Source organism: Cnephaeus nilssonii, assembly GCF_951640355.1.
Source record: "Cnephaeus nilssonii genome assembly, chromosome: 6".
NCBI classification, from domain to species: Eukaryota; Metazoa; Chordata; class Mammalia; order Chiroptera; family Vespertilionidae; genus Cnephaeus; species Cnephaeus nilssonii.
The window spans coordinates 93,679,115-93,702,546 of NC_137077.1; the positions used below are offsets into that span (position 1 = coordinate 93,679,115).

A 23,432-nucleotide genomic window follows, 5' to 3' on the forward strand; every position below is an offset into this window, starting at 1 on the left:
CAAGTGCCAAGTGGTTTGTTGAAGACATTGCTGAGGCCATGCATTCAGTGAACATTTTTAAGTATCTGTTATATACAGCACTTCCAACAGGCATTTAAGATCAAAACACAATATTTTAGGGAGAGTGAGTTAAATCTGTCAGGTAGTATGTTTCAGTACAAGGTCTAATGAGGCACAAAGGGCTCAAGTGGGTACTTACATCATCTGTCCAGAGTAGGATACCTTTGTGTTGGTTCTTGAAACATATTTAGGTGTTCTTCAGGCTGGCAGGAAGGAAGGATAATAAGCAAAGGCATGGGGGCATGAAATAGGCATGTTTGAGGATCTGCAAGTTTACTAGTAGGAGCACTGAGTATGAGTCTGGGCCTGGCAAGAGTCATTGCTTAGAGAGGTAGGCAGGGGTCAGACTTTGAATAGTCTAGACCTCTCCAGGGCATTTGTACTGAGTCAGATAGGATGGAAGAATGAAAATGAGGTAGGAAGAACAGAGACTTAACAGTTTGGCAATAAAATGAGGACAAGAGCCCTAACTGGTTTGGCTCAGTGGATAGAGTGTCGGCCTGCGGACTGAAAGGTCCCAGGTTCGATTCCGGTCATGGGCATGTACCTTGCTTGCGGGCACATCCCCAGTAGGAGGTGTGCAAGAGGCAGCTGATCGATGTTTCTCTCTCATTGATGTTTCTAACTCTCTATCCCTCTCCCTTCCTTTCTGTAAAAAATCAATAAAAATATACTATATTTTTTAAATAAATAAATAAATAAATAAATAAATAAATAAATAAAATGAGGACAAGAGGTTGCTACAGGGAATATAAAGGTTAAGGTAATATCCTTTTAAAAAAAAATGGAAACAAGTGGAAGTTGAAAAGTCAGTGAAATGATAAGAATGTGAGATGTAAGGGGTTAAAACAGAATATTAGCCTTGAATAACAATTAACTAGAAAATAGAAATGGCATTGAGACCAGTCAAAGGCAATTTAAGAATGGTTGAGTGTGAATGTAAGTTTTAACCCTTTGCACTCGCTTGCTTTTTTCTCGATTCCTTTAATGCTAACTGTGTTGAGTCATACTCAACATCCGAGTGCAAAAGGTTAAAAAATTAGGCTGCCTACTTCAGTTCTCAGGTCTTCCAGCTACATGGCCTTGGGCAAATTACTTAATGTCTCTAAATCCATTATTTACATCTGTAAATAGGGTAATATCTACCTTGTAGGGTTATTGAAGATTAACCATGATAAGTAAAGACTTCAACATATAGTACTTGATATATATAGTAAGTACCCAGAATATTAACTGCTGCCATCATCAGCCTCAACATTATTACTACTACCTTGCCTTTTTTTACAGAAGTGTTTTCTACATTTAAAGATTTTTAAATAGTAGCATAGTCTTTTGCTGTGGATGAATTAACTTCATGACTCCTACAGAAATTCATTGTTTTTAAAGTAGATCAGCAGCTCTTTATAAGTTTATCATAAAGTTTGTTAAAAGTATAGTTTGTACTCTTTGGAAAGAGGTTCTAACAACTTGTAAATGGGCTTCATCCATACTATGTTCTCACAGCATGAACTTCCAAGAATGACATTGTTTGAAGTTTCAAACCAGAGATAGTTGGTATTTTTAGCCTAACTTTTAACTGGCCCTTTGTTTTCTTTTAAACCTCTGGTATATTAGGAGTTAAAGAATGCTGAAATAGCTTTAAGAACCCAGAAAACACCACCTGGACTCCAACATGAAAATGCAGCTCCTGCTGAGTAAGTTATTGGAATTTTTAAAACAAATGTTTCTTTACACTTGAAAAATGCAGACCAATATAAACAATATACAGGCTAAGAATTTTTAGTTTATTTTGTAGCAAGCCTGAGTTAATAGGAACTTGATGTGGATTTTTCCATTTAATTCTCATGATAACCCTATGAGGGTAGTTTATTATCCTCATTTTATTGAAGGGTAAGTGAAAGCTAGGAACTGAGCTTTTAACTATTATGCCATTACACTTCAATTACATGTTACTGTGGGGTTTATTCCTTTTTTTTAGTAGAAATTTATGTTTTACCCATTAGGACTTTTAATCTATATATATAAAAGACTAAGTGTCCATTTGTCAAACCGGTAGCTATGACACACACTGACCACCAGGGGGCAGATGCTCAGCACAGGAGCTGCCATGACACGCATTGGCCATCCTATCTAATAATAGACAGATATGGAAATTGACCATACCTCCGACACGCCCACAAACCACGCCCACCATTCAATCAGAGCGAGTGTGCAAATCAACCCAACCAAGATGGCTACAGCCACAGAGAGCAAGGTTTCCTAGGTAACAGAGGAAGCCAAGCTTTCCGCCTGCCCTTGCCAGGCCTAAGCCTCCATTCAAGCTACAAAGTTTCAATTATAGAAGGTAAACAAATTCAAACAAATGGCGGCAGAATGGAGCTTGAGAGAGCCGGCCAGGGTTGCCGCCAGCAACAGGGGAAGCAAAGCTTTCCGCACACCCTGGCCAGGCCCACCCGCTTAAGGCAACAAAGTTTCAATTATAACCCCAACAGAAATGGCTGCCCCCTGCGGAGGGAGCCCCAGGCTTGGCTCCGCTCCAGGCTACAAAGTTTCAATTGTAGAAGGAAAATAAATTCCAGATACCAGGGCCTCCGCTTGGGTTGCCAGGGGGGCGTGGCCGGCCTGCAAACCACCACAGACCCCACGCTCAGGCCGCCCCACACCCCAAGGGAACCCCCACCTGATCCGGGACACCCTTCAGGGCAAACCAGCTGACCCCCACCCCTGTACCAGGCCTCTATCCTATCTAATAAAAGAGTAATATACAGATTGATCATCACTGCAACACACAATATAGCTGCCCCCATGTGGTCAAAGATCCTGCCCCCATGTGGACACAAGATGGCCAGCAGGAGAGGGCAGTTGGGAGGCACCCGGCCTGCAAGGGAGGGCAGTTGAGAGGGACCAAGCCTGCAAGGGAGGGCAGTTGGAGGTGATCAACCCTGCAGGAGAGGGCAGTTAGGGGTGACCAGGCCGGCAGAGGAGGGAAGTTGGGGGCAAACAGGCTGGCAGCAGAGTGGTTAGGGGGTGATCAGGCTGGCAGGCAGAAGCAGTTAGGGGCAATCAGGAAGGCAGGCAGGCAAGCAGTTGGGAGCCAGCAGTCCTGGATTGTGAGAGGGTTGTCCCATATTGGAGAGGGTACAGGCTGGGCGGAGGGACAACCCCCCTCCGTGCACGAATTTCGTGCACCGGGCCTCTAGTTTAAGAATAAATGGCACCACGGACCTGGCGCCCACTAACCAACACTTATCTTCCCCCAAGTGGGACACAGGCCCCACCACCACCCTGGAGTGACACCCCACCAAATCGCAGGCAATGCTGCCAAGACCCAATTACGCAAAATGCGGCCCACAGCCCAGCCCAGCCCGGAAACGGTCACTGTGGGCACCAGGTTATGATGTCATGTAGCAACACCCGGCTTCCTCTCCCTAGAGCAGGGGTCCTCAAACTTTTTAAACAGGGGGCCAGTTCACTGTCCCTCAGACCGTTGGAGGGCCGGACTATAGTTTAAAAAAAACTATGAACAAATTCCTATGCACACTGCACATATCTTATTTTGAAGTAAAAAAACAAAACGGCAAAAACACCTACATGTGGCCCGAGGGCCGTAATTTGAGGACGCCTGCCCTAGAGACTAGCCTCCTTGGAGTTTCTTCAGCCCAGGAACCCAAATTGCTTTATAGCCAGGTGCAAACATTTTATAGTTTAACCAAATGTTTGTGAAGCGTTTTCCTGTGCCTCATGTCATTTGATCCTCACAGAAGTACTGGAGTAGGAAAATAGGAGACTTGGTAGAATCCTATTTTCTTTTCATTAGCAAGACGTGAATAGCAATATTAAAATGTTTCTTCTAATTAATTTCCTTTCAATGTGCATGAATTTGTGCACTGGGACACTAGTTTAAAAGTAATTTTATGATAGTTTCTTTCTTAAACAGTGTATATAAGTGCAGTTTAACTCTTTTAGTTATTTGCATAGGTTAGAAAGAAAAATTAGAAAATGTTGCCAAAACCGGTTTGGCTCAGTGGATAGAGCGTCGGCCTGCGGACTCAAGGGTCCCGGGTTCGATTCCGGTTAAGGGCATGTACCTTGGTTGCGGGCACATCCCCAGTAGGGGTTGTGCAATAGGCAGCTGATTGATGTTTCTCTCTCATCGATGTTTCTGGCTCTCTATCCCTCTCTCTTCCTCTCTGTAAAAAATCAATAAAATATATTTAAAAAAATAAAAAATAAAATGTAGATAAGTAAAATTAAAATTTTTAAAAATCCACCTGGCCTAGCTGGTGTGGCTCAGTAGTTGAATGTCAACCTATGAACCAGGAGGTCACGGGTTTGATTCCCAGTCAGGGTACATGCTTGGGTTGTAGGCCCCATCCCCAGTGGGGGACGTGTAGGAGGCAGCCAGTTAATGATTCTCTCTCATCATTGATGTTTCTATCTCTCCCTCTCCATCTCCCTTCCTTTCTGAAATCAATAAAAAAATATATCTTTTTTAAAAATCCACCTGTAATTTCATCACTCAACTTTTGTATATTCATGTAGTAACCATACATGTGATAAATATCATGTCTTTTTATATTCTTTTGTGTTGCTAGAGATAATACTAGCTAATATTTTTCAAATACTTGCCATATGCCAAGCAGTGTGCGTAGAACTTTACATGTTTTATCTCATTTCCCACAAAACCTCTACAGCTGGTATTATTCCCGTGTTAGGCCTGAGGCATGATGAGATGAAGTCCTGTGCTTGTAAGTGGTAGAGGTCTTTTTGGCTCCTGGTCTCTAACTTTTTAAAAATTTTTTATTATGATATAATTGAAAACTTAAAAGTTTTAAGAATGAGACAGAAAAATTCGCATATATCTTTCTTCTAGATTCCCTACATGTTAACATTTTTATTTTGTTCTTTGCTCTCTAAGTATATATACATTTTTCCCCCTGAACAGCTTGAATTATTTGTAGACATGATGCTTTTATGCCTAAGTACTTTAGTGTGTATTTCTTAGACATAGGATATTATGATCAAAATCAGGAAATTAAGAATGGCAATGGTATTTCTGTTGTGTTATTTAGATTAGCATGGGATGTGCTTCCTCGCTGCACTTCCTCTAGTATTTTATTCTTGTGTTTTTCTGCCATCAGAGCTAGTTTTGAAATGGGTTGAATCGTATCATTTTGCACTGCAAAAAGCTTTCACAGTTCTCAGTTTCATATAGAATTATGTTCAGACTGATTTGCATGCTATTCATGGTCCTTTTCTATCTTTTCAGCATTCTCTGGTTAAATTTATCAGAACAGTAGTAGTAATTGCATACTCTTTCTATTCTACACTATAGTGTTTTCAGATTATAGATATAGGAACTGTAAGTATTTGGTTATAAATTCTGATTAACAAACTTTTTAAAAACTTTATTTTAAACTAATTTTAGATTTAGCAAAATACGTGCAAAAATGGTAATAAAAATTTTTTTCCTTATTCTGCTCCTCTTAATATTAACATATTGCATAACCATAGTGTAATTATAAGAACACGAAATTAACATTGGCACAAATAATTTAACCAAACTACAGAACTTACTTGAATTTTACTGTGCTTTTTTTGTTCTAGGAAACTATTTTCCATTAACGTATTTTTTCTACTGAGATTCTATTCATATTGCATTTAGTTGTTACTGCTACTTAATCTCTTCCAATCTATAACAGTTACTCAGTCTTTCCTTGTCTTTGATGACCTTGATACTTTTGGAGAATATTCAATTGCTTTTTAGATTATCCCTTAATTGTTTCTTTTCTTTTTTTTTTTTTTAGTGATTGGAGTAAAAGGATATACGTCTATTTTTGATACCTTATGAATTTTGATTTTTGTTTCAATAATATTTGTACCACTTAAAGATACATTATGTCTCAGACTACCTCAAAGGGCCCTACATCAATGGGCACATGTATTTATTTGGTATTTTGAATATAAAGAAAATGATGTTTTTAAACCTTTTGATCTGATTTTATATGTTTTTATACAGCTACTTCAGAATCTTGGTTCAGCAGTTTGAGGTACAGCTTCAGCAATACAGACAGCAGATTGAAGAACTAGAAAACCATCTTGCCACTCAAGCAAATAATTCACACATAGCTCCTCAAGGTAATATGCTTTCCAAGGTTATTATTTTTTTTACACTCTTTTTTTGTTTTTTGTAGGAGAGAGGTTAAGCTGTTATTAAACAGTAGATACTCTAAATAGCTACTGGTAATTGTCTTAAGCTGCCATACGAAAATTTTCTTAAAAGTCCTTGATTAGATCTTGATTACCTACAAATATAAAATGCATCTTTATGAATTATTACAAGGCTAACAAGGGCAAGAGTCTTAGGAACTCCTCCCTTCCCCGAGATTCCTGATATAGACATCCTTCTCTTAGTCTTCTCACTCTGCTATTTTCTTTTATCCATGGAAATACTGATGTAGTTTTTTTCCTTCTACACATTAACAATACCAAAAATTGGACTCAAATAATAGAAAACTAATATTGATCGTATATATTTGTGTGATAATATAATTTTCTCTTATAGATTTGTCAATGGCTATGCAGAAAATTTATCAGACATTTGTAGCTTTAGCTGCACAACTTCAGTCTATTCATGAAAATGTAAAGGTAAGTTTTTATTGCCAGTTTATCTTTCTGGATATCTAGACTCAAGTGGATTATTTGTTCATTTGTGGGACAAAAGAATGTTTTGGTTTTTTTAATATGTTTTTATTGATTTCAGAGAGAGGAAGGGAGAGGGAGAGAGAGAGGAACATTAGTGATGAGCGAGAAACATTGATCTGCTGCCTCCTGTATGCCCCACAACCCAGGCATCGAACCGTTTAACCTCCTGGTTCATGGATCAGTGCGCACCACTGAGCCACACCAGCTGGGCTGAAAACTCCCCTTTTATGACTGTAATAAAATAAGACAGATTCACAAAAAGCAGTCCCAGATCATGTTGAATAAACTACATGAAATTTTGACCTACTCTTTTTTTTTTTCTTTTTTTTTTTCTCAATACATATTCTCAAAAACCAAAGGATTTTCCATGATCAGATTTGCTGTTTGCCATTTATTTTCAGCTGCATTAGATTTCTGGACTTCTTCACTTATAGAAACCTCACAAGAGGTGTTTTTTTTAATAAAATTTTCATGAGAGAATTTGTTGAAACAGCCTTAAATTACCTGATCCAGTGAGGCTCAGTGACGTTTAACAAAATTAGACATTAATTATGAATTATATAAATCATGACTGATGTCAGGTTTTTTTTGTGTGTGTATGTGTTTTTATTTTTTTTAAATTTATTTATTTTTAATAAGTCTTTATTGTTCAGATTACAATTGTTCCTCTTTTTTCCCCCCCCATAGCTCCCCTCCGCCCGGTTCCCACCCCACCCTCTGCCCTTATCCCCCACCCCCCAATGTCCTCATCCATAGGTATACGGTTTTTGTCCAGTCTCTTCCCGCACCCCTCACACCCCTTTCCTCCCGAGAATTGTCAGTCCACTCCCTTTCTATGCCCCTGATTCTATTATATTCACCAGTTTATTCTGTTCATCAGATTTTTTATTCACTTGATTTTTAGATTCACTTGTTGATAGATATGTATTTGTTGTTCATAATTTTTATCTTTACTTTTTTCTTCTTCTTCCTCTTCTTAAAGAATACCTTTCAGCATTTCATATAATACTGGCTTGGCGGTGATGAACTCCTTTAGCTTTTTCTTATGTGAAGCTCTTTATCTGCCCTTCAATTCTGAATGTCAGCTTGGCTGGGTAGAGTAACCTTGGTTGTAAGTTCTTGGTATTCATCACTTTGAATATTTCTTGCCACTCCCGTCTGGCCTGCATAGTTTCTGTTGAGAAATCAGCTGACATACGTATGGGTGTTCCCTTGTAGGTAACTGTTTTTCTCTTGCTGCTTTTAATATTCTCTCTTTGTCTTTTGCTCTTGGCATTTGAATTATGATGTGTCTTGATGTGGTTCTCTTTGGATTCCTTTTGTTTGGGGTTCTCTGCACTTCCTGGACTTGTAAGTCTATTTCTTTCACCAGGTGGGGGAAGTTTTCTGTCATTATTTCTTCAAATAGGTTTTCAGTATCTTGCTCTCTCTCTTCTTATGGCACCCCCATAATTCTGATGTTGGTACGCTTGAAGTTGTCCCAGAGCCTCCTTACACTATCTTCATATTTTTGGATTCTTTTTGATTTTTGCTTTTCCGGTTGGGTGTTTCTTGCTTCTTTGTATTTCAAATCTTTGACTTGATTCTTGCGGTCCTCTAGTCTGCTGTTGGATCTCTGTATATTATTTTTTATTTCAGTCAGTGTATGCTTAATTTCTAGTTGGTCCTTTTTCATTTCCTCGAGGGTCTCGCTAAATTTATCGGCCTTTTCTAGAAAATTCTTGAAAAACCTTATAACTATGGTTTTGAACTCTATATCCAGTTGTTTGCTTTCCTCCATTTCTTTCATTTGTGACCTGTTTCTTTGTCTCCGCATTTTGGCTGCTTCCCTGAGTTGATAGAGTGGCTTTGTATGCTAGGTGTCCTATAGGGCCCAGTGGGTCGGCCTCCCCAGTTACCGGAGGTGGACACTCTTGGTGCACCCCTTTGTGGGCTGTGTGCACAGTCTTGTTGTAGTTAAGCCTTGATTGTTGTTGGTATCACTGGGAGGAATTGACCTCCAGGCCCATTGGCTGTGAGGATCAGCTGTGTCTACGCTGGGAGAACTTCTGTGCTGGAGACACCCTTCTGAGACAAGACTTGCAAAAGCCTCTGTGCTCAGCTTGGATGGGGTGGAGTCTCAGGGCAGAGCAGACAGCAATGGCTTCCCGTCATCCCTGCCCTAATAGGTCCCTGTGTCTCAGTGTCCCGTGGTAATCGCTGCAAGCACCTCTGAGAGAAAGCCGCCCTCGAGTTCCGCCTGCTGCCAGACAGTTTCTCCCCGATTGAGTCTGGGTCCCCAGAGTCTCACCCGGAACTGGAGTTCAGAGCCATTGGGAGCTTTTGTCTACCTCCCGATTGAGAAAGCCAGCCGCCTACTCAGTTGCCAGCCCTCTCCACGCGTGCGCCTCTGTACTTCTGCCTTCCGCAGTTTCTCTGAGTCTCAGTGTGCTTTTCTCTTTCCTTCTAGTTGTAGAATTTCCACTCAGCCAGCCTTCCTGTGGTTCTAGATGATATCTGTTTTGTCTTTTAGTTGTAGTTTTGAAATGGTTGTGCGAGGCAGCAGTTTAGGTGTTTACCTATGCCACCATCTTGGTTTCTCCTGTGTGTGTGTTTTTAAACCAGTCTTTTCAAGTCTCTTAAGGCAGGTCATTCTGAGTATTTGAAGTAGAACTAAAATTTATGGGCTATTGATACTAAACATTGTGTGGATATGTGCAGCTAATTACACAGAAGGGATGATGGACTTGGGGGAGATCAGTTTTAAAAAGATCTGCTTTTCCTAATATTACATTCCTTACTTCTGACTGTATTTTCCCCAGTATTCAGTTCTTGGCATTCCCACCATTATAGAGTCAGGAAAGTCTGGAATTGGAACATCATCTAGTGGCATTCACACAAAAGGAGATGATAGCTCTTAAATACTATAAATAAAAGGATTTATAAGTATTCTATTTGATATAATAAAAAAGTCTAAAATTTATTAATGTCTGCTTAGAACAGGTAGGAAATATAAAAATTCTACATTTTTTCAAAAAATGGTTTAAAACATCTAAATTAGGTTAAACCTTCAATGAAAGTATTTAATAATTCTGATGTGAAAAATAATCATTTCTATTCATGGTCTTGAATCAAGGTAGATGCTGCCTTGGGTAAACCAGCCCGTTTGTGAACTTGGTAATTTTTCTTTCTTACTCTGCAATTACAAACTCACTCCCCTCCCCCACCCCCAAATTTGGTTACACAAGCTCAACATGAATCATTTTCATTGCAAAATAGTCAAACAATATTGAGAAAGGTCCTCTTATTACCATCCTAGCTCTCTCTGTTAAGGCACATTATTTTAACATGTGTCACCCAGGCCTTTTAGAAAATGTATTTAACAAATATATATTTAGTGCTTTTTATTTTCAACTTTTTTAAATCTAAAGTTTATCAAAAGGTTGGACATTGGAGGAGAGAATTCCATGAAAAAATTGGAATATTTTAATAAAATTTTTAACATTTTAAAGCTTAGCTAACTCATTTTGAAGAGGGCTTCACGAAGCCAGAATATTTTAGGCAGTTTATTGTAAAGATGTGAAAAAAATGGGGAAGAAAATATTCAAAGGTGTGTTAGAACTCTCAAACTTTTAACTTCCCATGCCATGCATTGCATTACTAGTTTATTTAGGTGGACTTCATAATACTGGCTCTGCTTTGATCTGTTTTTGCTGACTTATCCTATCTAATAAGGAGGGGAATATGCTAATTGAGCATCACACCCAATAAAAGGGGAATATGCTAATTGGCTGCCACACCCTCACAAGATGGCAGCGCCCAGTCCCCTCAGCCCCACCTCATCCAGCTGGAGTCCCCTAGCTGGGTGTCCCTCAGCCCCGCAGGGGAAGGCAGTTAAGGGTGATCGGGCCAGCAGGGGAGGGCAGTTGGAGACGATCATGCCGGCAGGGGAGCAGTTAGGTGTCAATCAGGCCGGCAGGGGAGCAGTTAGGGGGTTATCAGGCTGGCTGGCAGAATGGTTAGGAGCCAGCAGTCCCGGATTGTGAAAGGGATGTTCAACTGCTGGTTTAGGCCCGATCCCCCCAGTGGTCCCAGATTGAAGAGGGTGCAGGCTGGGCTGAGGGACACACACCCCCCTTCGTGCACGAACTTCGTGCACTGGGTCTTTAGTTTCATATATTCATTCACTTATTACCAAAGTCAACACAAAACTTGATTAACCTTTTCTTTATTCATTCTTGTAGGTGCTCAAGGAACAGTACCTTGGCTACAGAAAGATGTTCTTGGGAGATGCTGTAGATGTGTTTGAAGCCAGGCGAGCAGAAGTCAAGAAGTGGCAGAATGCCCCCAGAGTTACTACTGGACCCACCCCTTTCAGCACCATTCCAAATGCAGCAGCCGTAGCCATGGCTGCAACACTTACACAGCAGCAACAGCCTGCTACAGGTCTGAATGCATTCAAGTTATAGCTTCTTACTGTTAAAATGCAGAACATTTATGTGCATTTTTATAAGTCTTCCTTGTGTTAGCACTGAAGAAATTTCTATGAATACAATACAATCTAAAAATTGTGATGGACACAATTATAAACATACCTGATAAAAAACGCAGGGTAGTCTTAGCAATAATTATATAGCAATGAGATATTGAATATTGTGAATTTACTTAATGTTATTTGCTGTATTGCTATAAATACCCTTTAGAACATGGTGTTTCACTACTGAATTACAATTAGAAGTAATAGATTCTAAAATCGTGATTGTATCATTTATTGTTTTAAAGTCAGATAATCCAGCCATACATTGCAGTTTTCATGTATGATACTGATAGATGGTGCATTCTTATTTCTTCATACATAGTGATTACAGAATACTGACATTCAGGATGAAGTGTGTTTTTATTGACTCAAGGTGTGTTGAAGGCCAATAGTTTTGTTTGTATGTATAATGACAAGAAATAATACAGGCCCTCTAAATCAAATTTGGAAGAAAGTATATGCTAGACTTGTTTATGCCTTTTCAAAATGAACAAAGCAAGAGCAGGAAAAAGATGTTTCGAGATGCTCTGTATTGCACATTAAGAAATGTGAATAGAAAGTTGAGCAGATACAAGTCATTGGTGAGATACTGGAATGTAGACTATTTTAGTCCTTGGTATAATTCCACTTGTCACGAGAGAATCGTATTTGTGGTCAGTTCTGCAGTGTTCGGTTTGGTCCTGTGTCTTTTGGAGATTGCTACTTGTCTTTTACTCCTGCCGTTCCTTTCTTGTTAGGCTTGAAGTTCAATATAGAAAAATATAGTCTTAATGGATATTGACTTTTTTTTTTTTTACTCATTCATACATTTTTTAGTAATGCCTACTATTCTGTAGCATGTATCCTACTGAGAGTTCCATATATTCCAGTAATAAATTATAGTACAAAATGAGTAAAAAAAAAAATTACTTAGATTGCATTCAGGCTGCCTCTACAGGGAAGCATTCTCTGTTTCTCATTATTGGCAGTTTAAAAAATTGTTCTTCACATTTGGAGATGACAGAATTGACTTCCCATCAGTAAAAGGCTGCCAGTGGATTTATGCCAAGTCCTCCACATTCCATGGCTGGACCCATGTGAATAGTGGCTCACAGAAGCACTGTATAGTAGTTCTCTAGCTGGCTGGAAGGTAGGGTTGTATCCTCAAGTTATGGAGGAAAAAATCATTTTGGGATTCAATCCCTATCAATCCCATAATTATGATCCTCAGTTCTCATGATTCTTTAACCAATTAATCAGACCAACCATAGTCCCAATTTACTTTTTAGAGCCAATATCAGTCCTAAAGTAGATCAGATAAGCATAGTTTTGGGTAAGTGTTCCTTACACATAAAGAATTTCCATTCTAAGTTAGGTTTGTAGGTTTTCATTCATACATTTTGGGCTTATGGATATATGAAGATATATGTTCATTTCTCTAAATATGAGTGCCTATCATGTGCTAGGTTCTGGGGATACAAAGATAAACAGTATTATAGGTATGGTCTTTGCTCTCTGTGGTGATAGAGAATATAGCTTAATTTAGAGTAATCATGTTCAGCCATTTTCTCATATGCTTTAATTTTGTCTGTGACTTTTGTCAGACTTTGGGGAACTGACTCTTTTCTCTGTTCCCTGCAGTTTTGAAACCCACACAAGGATTTTTTAATCAGGTGGTAGGAATTGTAATTTATCAACCTAAAAAGTCTTACAGTGTTTTCATTTTGAGTTGTATGAATTTTTAGAACTGAGAAGCTGAACAATCATAATAACAGTTTTTCATTTTGTCTTTTTCCCTTTTGTTTTTCTAAAGGTCTACCAGGCTCCATAGTCCATTCTTTTATGCTTTCCCCCCATTAAGATATTAGTTATTTTAGTCATGCCACCACTGTAGCAAGATTTATGAAGTCTGTTAGACATGTTTTTATTTTACACCCTGTTTAGAAACACCTCTATTAATTACATTATCCAATTGACTTATTCCTTATGTCCTGTGACTTTGATGCAATCTTTTTAAATACCAGTAACAGATATTAAAAAACCATCCAGATGAAGCCAGGTAAAGCTTGTGTGCTGTTTTTATATATCACTGTTGATCTGTACAAGATTTGAGTTGTTAGAGGCAGTTTGCTTTTATTTGCATATGGAATCTTGACTTCGCTAATGTAAAAAAGCAGATAGCTTCTTGGGCTACTACCTTCTGAAGGTGGTTTTTGTGTTGTCTTTCTTTGATGTGAAGGTATGCACTTAAGTGACTTCTTGATCATTCTTCGATGTTTTTAATTAAGATGTAACAGGATTTAGACTTGTGTGATTTATGCTTAATTGCTTCTGAAGGCTGAAGAGAATTGAGGAAAAACCAGCAGGCTATTTATGTATGAAATAAGCATGAATACATGGGTAAATTACATGTTGGTAGAGCTTGAGTACACTTTTCCACCCACCAGTATTTCTGAAGCCTCTTTAAAAGCTTAAGATTTACATTAGGCTTTTTTTTTTTTTTTTTCAGTATAATTTTAACTTAGGGTAGATTGTTTTAAGCTAATGTGCTGGGATTAAGTTTTGCTGTTGTGTTTTGACACTTTTAAAAGTTCTTGATGTTTACATAAATAAGACTTTTCTCATGTGACTTAGCTGCTGTTTTCAAGGAGTGCTGAGATGTTTTGGTAGGAATTCCTACTTTCCAGCTGTTAGTGTAGGTTTGGACATTTAAGATGTAGTGTTAAATAGGAGACTAAGTATTTTGTTTTAGTTTCCTGTGGTTTTCTGATTTTTGTTGTAATTTAATAACCAAAGGAACATTCCCCATTAAATCACTAAGGGAAATTTTTCAAATTGGGGAAAGGCATTTTTTGTTTTTTTAAGAAATATTATTATTTTAAGATATGACTTATTTTAGAATATGACCAAATTAATTACATTAGGTATTTTTGAGTGGTCAGTGAAAATTATTAAAAATTTTAGCACTTTAGTCCTTTTCCTGTGAATGCAATTTTACTTTTTAAAAGGTAGAACTTATCCTGGGAAATATGAATTAACAGTATTAAACTTGATTTTGTTGTGTGTGGGTATATTATACCATAACTTTTGTAAAATGTTACTCTACATGAAGATTTCACTTTGGGCAATCATTGGAATATATTACTACTAACTTGGTTTTGTTTATGGCACTAAGAACCTCTCATTGAATGAGTATTCAGATTTCAAAACAGACTTTTTGAATTGTTTACGTAACTTTTGCCTGAGGGATTTAGATTCTGCTTTCTAATAATGAAACTAATTTATATGCTGGCCAGAGTATAATATATATGCTAATACTTTGGCATGGGAGATATTTATTATGAGTCTTAAACTATTAAAAATGTTATACATTTGCCTACTAGTTTTATAAATAATGTTGCCTTCAGAATTTGTGTGAAGGTACAAAACTCAAAATATCATGTACCTGTTGTGCAATGGAAAGTCTTGTCATCATTAGAGTTCTTCGTTACCTACATCCTGAATATCTATGATTAGAGTTGCTCTTAAAAATAGACCCTCTCTCAATAAAAAGCATGCTATTTGAGTAACTCTTAGGACTTGTAGGGCTGAGGGCTGTGGTGTGCATTATTCTTTAGGGTCTTCCACCAGCAGTGCCTCCTATTAATGTGACACTTAGTCTCTCAATGTTAAAGAAACTGGACATGTGTTTTCTACATAGTATTTTTGTTAGAAATAAGAAGTTAATATGCTTAGTTTCTTTTTCCTATAGTAACATTTTACAAAAGAGCTGCTCATCAAGTATTTTAGTCTCAAATTGATCTCAAACTGGGTGTAAATTTTTAAATCTTTTTTTAATTTATTTTTTAATAGTAGTATGAGAACTCTGGCTGCTGTTAGTTCTTATTCTTTATTTTCTGGGTGGAAGCTATTTGAAAAGTCCAGTTTTTGTCCCAGTGTAGCAAAATGTAGTTCTTCAGTTTTCTTTTTAATGCTTTATAATTTACACTACCTTTTGAATATACAAACCTCATTCATTGAACAACTTGAAGGCTTTGAATTCTTTGAAATTTTAAATTTTAATCTGTATATTACTTTGGCAGATCCCTCAACTTTGAGATGCACTGATCACTGTGCTTGAAAAAGACAAGACTGAAGATTGTACTATGAAATTTATTGAATAGTGTTCATAAATTATTTATCAAATGAGAGATTTTTAGATTTTTGTAGTCTGCTTAGTTTTAAAAGAATATAGTTAAAATGAGAGGCAAGTTTGATGCTATTCTTGCCAAACAAACTCAGCTAAAACCTTTCAAGTAACAAATGGGAAAAGGATGACTAATCGTTCTGCATCTGAGTACATTTTCCAAAATGTTGCAAAGAAATTTCTGAATTGAAATCTTGAATGTATTGAATCTGTCAAGGTACACAGCAGTGCCTTTGTAAATGTTCATTATCTATCTTATTTAATCAGGTGATAAGTGGTGTAATGTAGCACAGAGCTTAACAATAGGACTTAATTATCACTTTTTGTGAACAATTTGGAATTGTCATGTTACTGTGTAATTGATTTGCTTTAAAATGAACAATAAATTTAATAAAATAAAACATTGTCTTGTTTTTTATCTACTTATTGTATATATATGATTTATATTTCATTAAAAAGATCATGCCTAGTTTTTTGGGTACTTACTCTTATGAAGTAACATGATAGTTTTGCCATGTTAGCCTCAGTCTCTTTTGATCAATCGAGACTTGACTCTAATGGTAAGGAGCTTGTTTTCAAAAGAAAAAAAGTAAAAAACCTTTACTGATTACACCAACTAATTTTATCAGAAAGCAAGTGGGGAGATCTAAAATAATTCTAAAATTAAAACTATGAAAGAACTATAATTTACAATACATTAAAGATTTCAAATTATTTAGCAGGTTAAACTAACATTCATCTTTCAGTGCAGTAAACCTCTTAATTGTCTAGTGTGAACAAGTTAATTAAAGAAAATTTGGGGGATAAGTAAATCAGTTGAGACAAATAAATTAGGCTGGGGAGACATCCTGAAAACTAAGTTTTAGCAAATAGAATTTGTTTCAAGTTATTACTGTTCATTTTAAAAACAATTTCTTAAAACTTTAATCTTGGAAGAGTAAGGCAAATTTGTTTTTCCCCCTCCCATTTTTTTTTTTTTTTTTTTTATACCAGGGCCACAGCCATCTCTGGGAGTTAGTTTTGGAACGCCATTCGGCTCAGGTATTGGCACTGGCTTGCAATCAAGTGGCTTAGGTTCTTCAAACCTTGGAGGTACACTTTAACTTTTCTAATAATTGCATTACACTATTATACATTTGAATTGATACTAGCCTGTAAAAAATTTCTAAGAGGATCTACTATTTTGGAAGTTAAGTTTCCATATGCCAAAAACAATTCTCCAAACATAATCTGTGCTGTCTAGTATTATACTTAGAACCTAAGAAATCATTTTATCTGTGAATAGTGAATATTAAAAAGTATTAAAATTAAATGGCAGGGATGGTCTTATAGTCAATGCAATATGCTAAAATGTGAACTTGAAAATTATTTAGTTTCAATAAATTTAACTTAAAAACATTAATATTCTTAACATCAATTTCGAGTCCAAACTACTTCTGGATATACAGTCACCTAATCATTATCTTTTTCTGAAAATGGACATTTTAAATGGGAAAATAGTTTTATTGTAATTTGAACAGCTCAACTTCTTTTGTTGTATTTGCCTATATACATATTTATATACATAGCAATTGCATTTATTTTAATAGTTTCATAAGTTCTAATTAGTAAGGTAAGTCTGCAAAAACATGCTAAATACAAATGCATTCATAATTACCTGATCTGGATGATTGAAAGTTGATTGTGTTTTATGGAGCACATTGACATATAATGAATAAGGTTTCATTATTTCCACTAAACTATACATCTATAATAATAAAAAGGTAATAAGCTAATTAGACCAAACTTCCTTCCATACGTCCTTCTGGACAACCTTCTGAATGAAGCTGGGGCTGTGAGGGAAGCCCAGGTCCTGGGTGCATTACAGAGAGAAGCTGGTTCCGGCAGCGGGGGGAAGGGAGGCCTACTCTTGCATGAATTTCATGCATTGGGCCTCTAGTATCATCATAAGAGGGGAAGTTTATAAGCTATTATGGCTTTATATAGTAGACCTTATTAGGAATTACTAGAATTATGACAGCATAATTCTTACTATCTATAATCCAATTTGCCATCATATTTCTTAGACTATCAAACTCAATATTTTAGATAAGCTGTTGTAAAGTAGCCTAAAAAGAATTTGAATTTTATTTTTAAGCACTTGGCTTTTAGCAGAGTAAAAATGAGTCTTCTAGCAAAATCTCTTGGGATTTATATAATGAAAAATATTTTTTTATTTAAATTGTGAGTATCCTATTACTAAGACAAAACATGATGGTTCCCCTCCCATTTTCTCATTGTTACATTGGTTGATGCTATGGCAACAGCCTACTATTGATTATTATGTAGTTATGCAGTTTTTCAATGGCAAAGTGAAAATGTTTGGGTAAAAAAGCAGAGTAAAATCACCTTGCAGTACTCTGTGTTTAAATTACTGTGGATGTCATGCTTATTATAAATGTAGCCTTTTTTTTCTTCAAAATGAAATATCCCCAAGTAGATCTGTTTATTTCTGTTTGACTAAAATCATGCTTGAATGATTACTAAAATTTCTAGTTCATTTGGAAGGATCTTGTTTTTTAAAAATTACTAATGGGTCATAAACTTAGTCTAAATACATATAAATGTTTTATTTCAGAATTCATCTGGTTCTTTCCCAAGAAGTCTTATGCAAAGGAGTAAATAGCGGATATCCTTCATAAGGCTATGTGTTTCAACACTGTATTTATTAGACCTTTTGATAATTTGGGGTTTTACTTTTTAGTATCCTTTAACCTGTGTTTTACATGCCGTTGTATATTTCTCTATTGCCCTTCCACTAGGATTTGGAACTAGCTCTGGTTTTGGATGCAGCACCACAGGGGCCTCCACATTTGGATTTGGAACAACAAATAAACCCTCAGGAAGTCTTAGTGCAGGTTTGTGTGTTTCAGCCTGAATTTCAGACAAATTTAATGGTGCACAGTATTTAATTTAAAAGCATAAGTATTGTTATTTCCAATATCCAAAAAAGATCCCTGGTTTAGTTTCTGTTCTCTGGATGAAGTATGCAAGCCTAACCATATAGCTTTATCTCATAAGCTAAATGTCAGGTTTATAAAATATTTCTAACAACACTTAACTAGTTTGATAAAATAAATAATTATGTCCTTTCTTACCTAAGTAAGAGATTCTTTGAACCCAAAGACTAGCTTCATGGTTAAACAGTTTTCTTCATTATTATAAAAATGAACCCATTTGGGTTTAAGTTTTAACCCAGTTTTTATCATTCATTCAGGAGAATGATTTTTCTTCCAAAGAGATCTTTAGTTATTACATTCCATCTTACAATTGGGTTCTTTGTTCGTTTTTTGAAATAGATATAATCTTCTAACTCTTCCGGTAAAAAAATTCCAAATACCGTCTACTTTGCATTTTCTCTATATTTGTAAATAATGACTTATTTAAATGTGCAACATTCAGGGATAAAAAGTAGGTCTAAATTAATGATGTAATGCCAGTTAAATTGTGTTGAAATTGAGGAAATTTGAAGGGAATTCTGTTTAATATTAAATAGTGTCTAAAATCAACAGTTTCAACAGAGTAAGATAGTAGAATTCAGTGGTATCAGAATTATAAATATGTTAACTAGACAGTAATAGTACTTGCTCTTAATTACACAGGGCTCTTATAAAATCAAAACAATAGGTATTACTCGGTGGTGTATTGTGCTAAAAATTGTGGGTTGTTGTTTTCTTAGAGGACTTAACATTTGCAAGCGTGGGTCCAAATGTTGTGAGAGTATCTTTAACATGTTGATAAAATGTTTCTGGAGGAGCTGAGAAGGAAGGCACCTTGGCATATTGAATTCCCAGGAAAGTGGCAGCTTGCAGACTGCAGATTTTAGTTATTTGTGCTAACACTTCTCTTTTGACCTGGATGACTAAACTTCTGTCCCTAATGGTGCCACTTAGCTATTTGCTAAATTGTTTTCCTATAAAATTTTGTGTTAAAAATTTAGGGCCATTTGATAGGTACTATTTCTATAGATTATATATCCTTGTAGCTAGAACTTTGCCTCTCATCCGCACTTTTTATATTTGTTTTTGTGACTTAACTTCTGATATGAATATTCTTTTCCCTAAACATAAGGCTTTGGCAGCTCAAGTACATCTGGGTTTAACTTCAGCAATCCTGGCATCACGGCATCAGCTGGTTTGACATTTGGGGTGTCCAATCCTGCCTCTGCAGGGTTTGGAACCGGAGGACAACTCCTTCAGTTGAAGAAACCTCCAGCTGGAAACAAAAGAGGAAAAAGATAAACATATGGGTAGATGTGTTCAGAGAATCCATTGCACCGTCATTTATTCTGAGTCTATTTTTCTAAAATTGATGCAGTAATTTAATTGCATACCAAGATATTTCTAAAAGTTTTGATATTTTTCCCTACTCTGGAATTTTAACTTCGTTCTGATTTGCCCTGTTAAACTTTTTTCTTGTGAATTTGAAACCCAGTTGTATATTTTTCTTTATTTTGATTCTCAGTATACGAAATGTTCTGATTACATCGCTGGTTGGTAACACCTATTTAACCTAGTGTTAATAGCAATGTTTTTGTTGATACAGTTTACATCATGTGAATATATGCACATGTGTTTCTTATATAGGTGGTATGAACTCTAGGACCGAATCAGTTGGTTTCTTGATAAAGGTCTTTTAAACTACACTGCAGGGCATCTTGTGAATATGTATATAAATATATACAGAATACACACAGTTGTGTGTGCATATAAAATATATATTTACAGACCTACAACTTTTGCCTCAGACTGTTCCCCTTTTCTAAGGGTATTCCATTTTTCACCTTTGCAGCTTCAAATTCTCAGTGCTTGTAGAATGATGAGCTAGAGGTATCAGGTCATTGCAGTTATTTGCTTAAAGACTTAATGAAATGGTTACTGTTGTAAATATTTGACCTACTCAAAGCCCCTAGTCTTTTCCATACTCGTTTCCCACCTTAACCTTTAGCAGCTACTCTAGATGAGGAATGCTGTAAATTTTGTTGAACAGATTTTAACAGATTTTATTATCCTATATATCCTCATATTGCTATATGAGATGTTTTTTCATATCTGAGATGAACCTTCAAGAGCATATTTGAACTCCAGACTGGTGTTCTGGGAGCAAAGAGCTATTAAGCCAAATTGATTCTATGCAGGTGAAGGATGCACTATGATTTTAGTGGCAACTTTTGTAGCTATTCCAATGCAGAGTTCTTTCCTATAGGGCTATTGATATTGACACCAAATGGAGTGGCTCATCAGCCTCTTAATGTCTTAAGTAAGTGCTTAATTTGGAATAGAGAAACAATATATTTTAAGAAAAAAAAGTATTCTTTGTAGCAACTATAAACTATCCCCTGTTTTAACAGCTCCAGGTAATAATACATAGGCGTGTCAGGTTGCATCTGTGTAATATTTGTCTATATTAGTACTAGTGACATAAAGTGGGTGAAAAGAGAACCCTTGGAAAGAGAATGGCCTTAGCCATGATTTCAGACAGAAACCATTAGGTAGACCTATGTATCTTTCAATTACAGTTTTCAGGCGGGATGTAAACATGGAATTTCATTAAAAATAATTTAATTTTTATATAGAAGGTTTTGTACATACCGTGCATCAAGCGAATATTTTCAGAAGCATTTCACCAAGGTACCTTTTTTCTAAAATAGATACTACATAAATATGTGTGTGTATACACACACATGCATGCACACACAAACACACACTTGTAGTAGAATGTTGGGTTTGATTATAAAAGTGTTGTCAAATCTGTTTTATTTATCTGCATATAGCAATGATTGGCTTTTTGGAACTGAAATTTTTGCACCTTGATGCATTAAAATAAGGAAAATGCTTTGTTTCTAAGCTCTGAAGCTGTTTTTATTTTTGCACACTTCTCTAATACTGCAATCCCCAGAACCAGGTTTTAAGGGAGGTTAGGGAAACGTGATTTTGTGTTTTGAATTACTGTCAGAATTAAATACGCAATTAGAACAAACTTTTTTTTTAAAAAGGATATTGCATTTTACTGCAAAAATCTAAATATTTACATTTCTTGTTTTTTTCTTCATATATTTTACGTTTTAATGTGCTGAACCACTGGAAATTTGTAACAGATCGGTTTATGATAGGAGTTTAAACATGTCATTGTCTCCATTGTCTTCACTTTGTCCAGAGCCTGTCATTGAGTAAACAATAAAATTTATTGTGTCAGTTGCTTTAAATCTTTGTAGGTGTTAGTAGTTGTTGTTAACATGTAATTTTCTCATTGTTGCTCTTTTATTCTCTTTGGTCGGTTTTTAGCGTTTTCACAGATTTGTACATCTTGCCTTAAAAATGTACTAATAAAGTCTGAATACAGAAAGTAAGTTTGAGTAAAACGTAAAAGTCCCCTTCAACCCCGAGGTCCTAATTCCACTTTCTTCCCCAGAGTATTCACTCCTTAATGGTTTGGTATATATTCTTTTAGACTCTTTTAAAAAAAATACTTTTTTTCAACATGTTATTGTTCTAGTTCTCTTTTTTCCTCTCTCATTTTCTTATTCTCTTAGATTCTTTTTCTTTTTTAACAAATGGGTTAAAAATCTATGTATTCTGTGACTTGCTTTTTCCCCCTTTTAATGCTATATCATAAACTTTTTTTCCTGTCAGTCCTTGCAGATTTGTTTTTTATGTACTATTCTGTAGCATGGATGTAGAATAATTTATTCCAACTAATACCTGTTGGTAGGCAGTTAGGTTCTTTCCAGTATCCTATATAATAAAAGGCTAATATGCAAATAGACCGAACAACAGAACAACCGGTTGCTATGATGTGCACTGACCACCAGGGGGCAAATGCTCAACGCAGGAGCTGCCCCCTGGTGGTTAGTGCGCCAGAAACCGGGCTGACAAGTGCAGTGGTGGTGGCGGGAGCCTCCCATCTCCGGGGCAGTCGGACATCCCCAAGGGCTCTCGGACTGCAAGAGGGCACAGGCTGGGCTGAGGGGACACTCCCCTCCTCCCAGTGCTCAAATTTCGTGTACTGGGCCTCTAGTTTCAATATAATAGAAAAGGCTGCGGTGAATGTCCTTGTACATGGTTCTTTATGCTTATATTTCGTGTTTCTTTGGGATTGATTCCAGAAGAGGAATTTCTGAGAGGGCATACAAATTATAGTCTTAATGTCAGATTGCCTTCCAAAAATGCTATCTAAATATATACCTCTGTAGTTTGTATGAGCACCCATTTTCCAGCAAGCTCTAAATGATATTATTAATCTTAAGTACTTGTGAGGTTGAACTTTTTAATACATAAATATTTTTCACTTGCATGTTAATATCCTTTGTCCATTTTTATACGAGGTTATTTAGGAAGTTTTTTTTTAATGATTTGTAGGATCTCTGCAGATAATGGATGTTAATATTTTTCTTGTGAGAAAGGTTTGACTCCTGAAATCATTAGGGTTCAGATCCCTGTCGTGACCCTATAAAATCTTGGGCAAGTTACTTAACTTTTCTAGACCCCAGCTTCGTCATCTGATAAAGGGCTAATAAAGATGGGTGGTTATATTAATAACTAGAGGCCTGGTGCACGAATTTGTGCACGGGTGGAGTCCAGTCGACCTGCCCTGATTGGGGCCGATAAGGAGAGGATATGGGAGGTCAATCGGGGTGGGGGGCCCATTGGTGGGAGCAGGGTCGGCTGGGAGGAGGGGCTGCGGGTGGTTGGTGGGCCGGCCCCGCCCACCTGGTGAAACTCCTGGTTTAGGGGACAATTTGCATATTACCCTTTTATTTTATAGGATAGGATATCATCTTATTTGAAGCATTTGCATAGCATAAGCCTTGGACACTTTGCAAGCGGTTACTATTCCTGCACCAATACCCCACAGCTTTAATTATTGAGGCTGATGCTTTATTTTGGTACCTGATAAGAAAAGCCACCGTATCTTAATTATTTTGGTGTGTGTGTACACGGGGGTGGG

The 23,432-nt window shown here is 36.6% G+C and overlaps 1 protein-coding gene across 1 annotated transcript in view; it reads left to right on the plus strand.

The window, feature by feature from the left end:
• The window catches only part of NUP58 (nucleoporin 58), a 55,358-nt gene extending 33,075 nt beyond the window's left edge, over positions 1–22,283 (plus strand). Inside the window, exons 9-15 of the mRNA XM_079775405.1 lie at positions 1,675–1,754; positions 6,080–6,198; positions 6,626–6,708; positions 10,989–11,190; positions 16,440–16,538; positions 18,248–18,343; positions 19,557–22,283. Coding sequence (XP_079631531.1) covers positions 1,675–1,754; positions 6,080–6,198; positions 6,626–6,708; positions 10,989–11,190; positions 16,440–16,538; positions 18,248–18,343; positions 19,557–19,726 — 849 coding nt within the window. The 3' untranslated portion in view covers positions 19,727–22,283. The remainder of the gene's footprint in view (positions 1–1,674; positions 1,755–6,079; positions 6,199–6,625; positions 6,709–10,988; positions 11,191–16,439; positions 16,539–18,247; positions 18,344–19,556) is intronic.
• Positions 22,284–23,432: the final 1,149 nt, after the last annotated feature.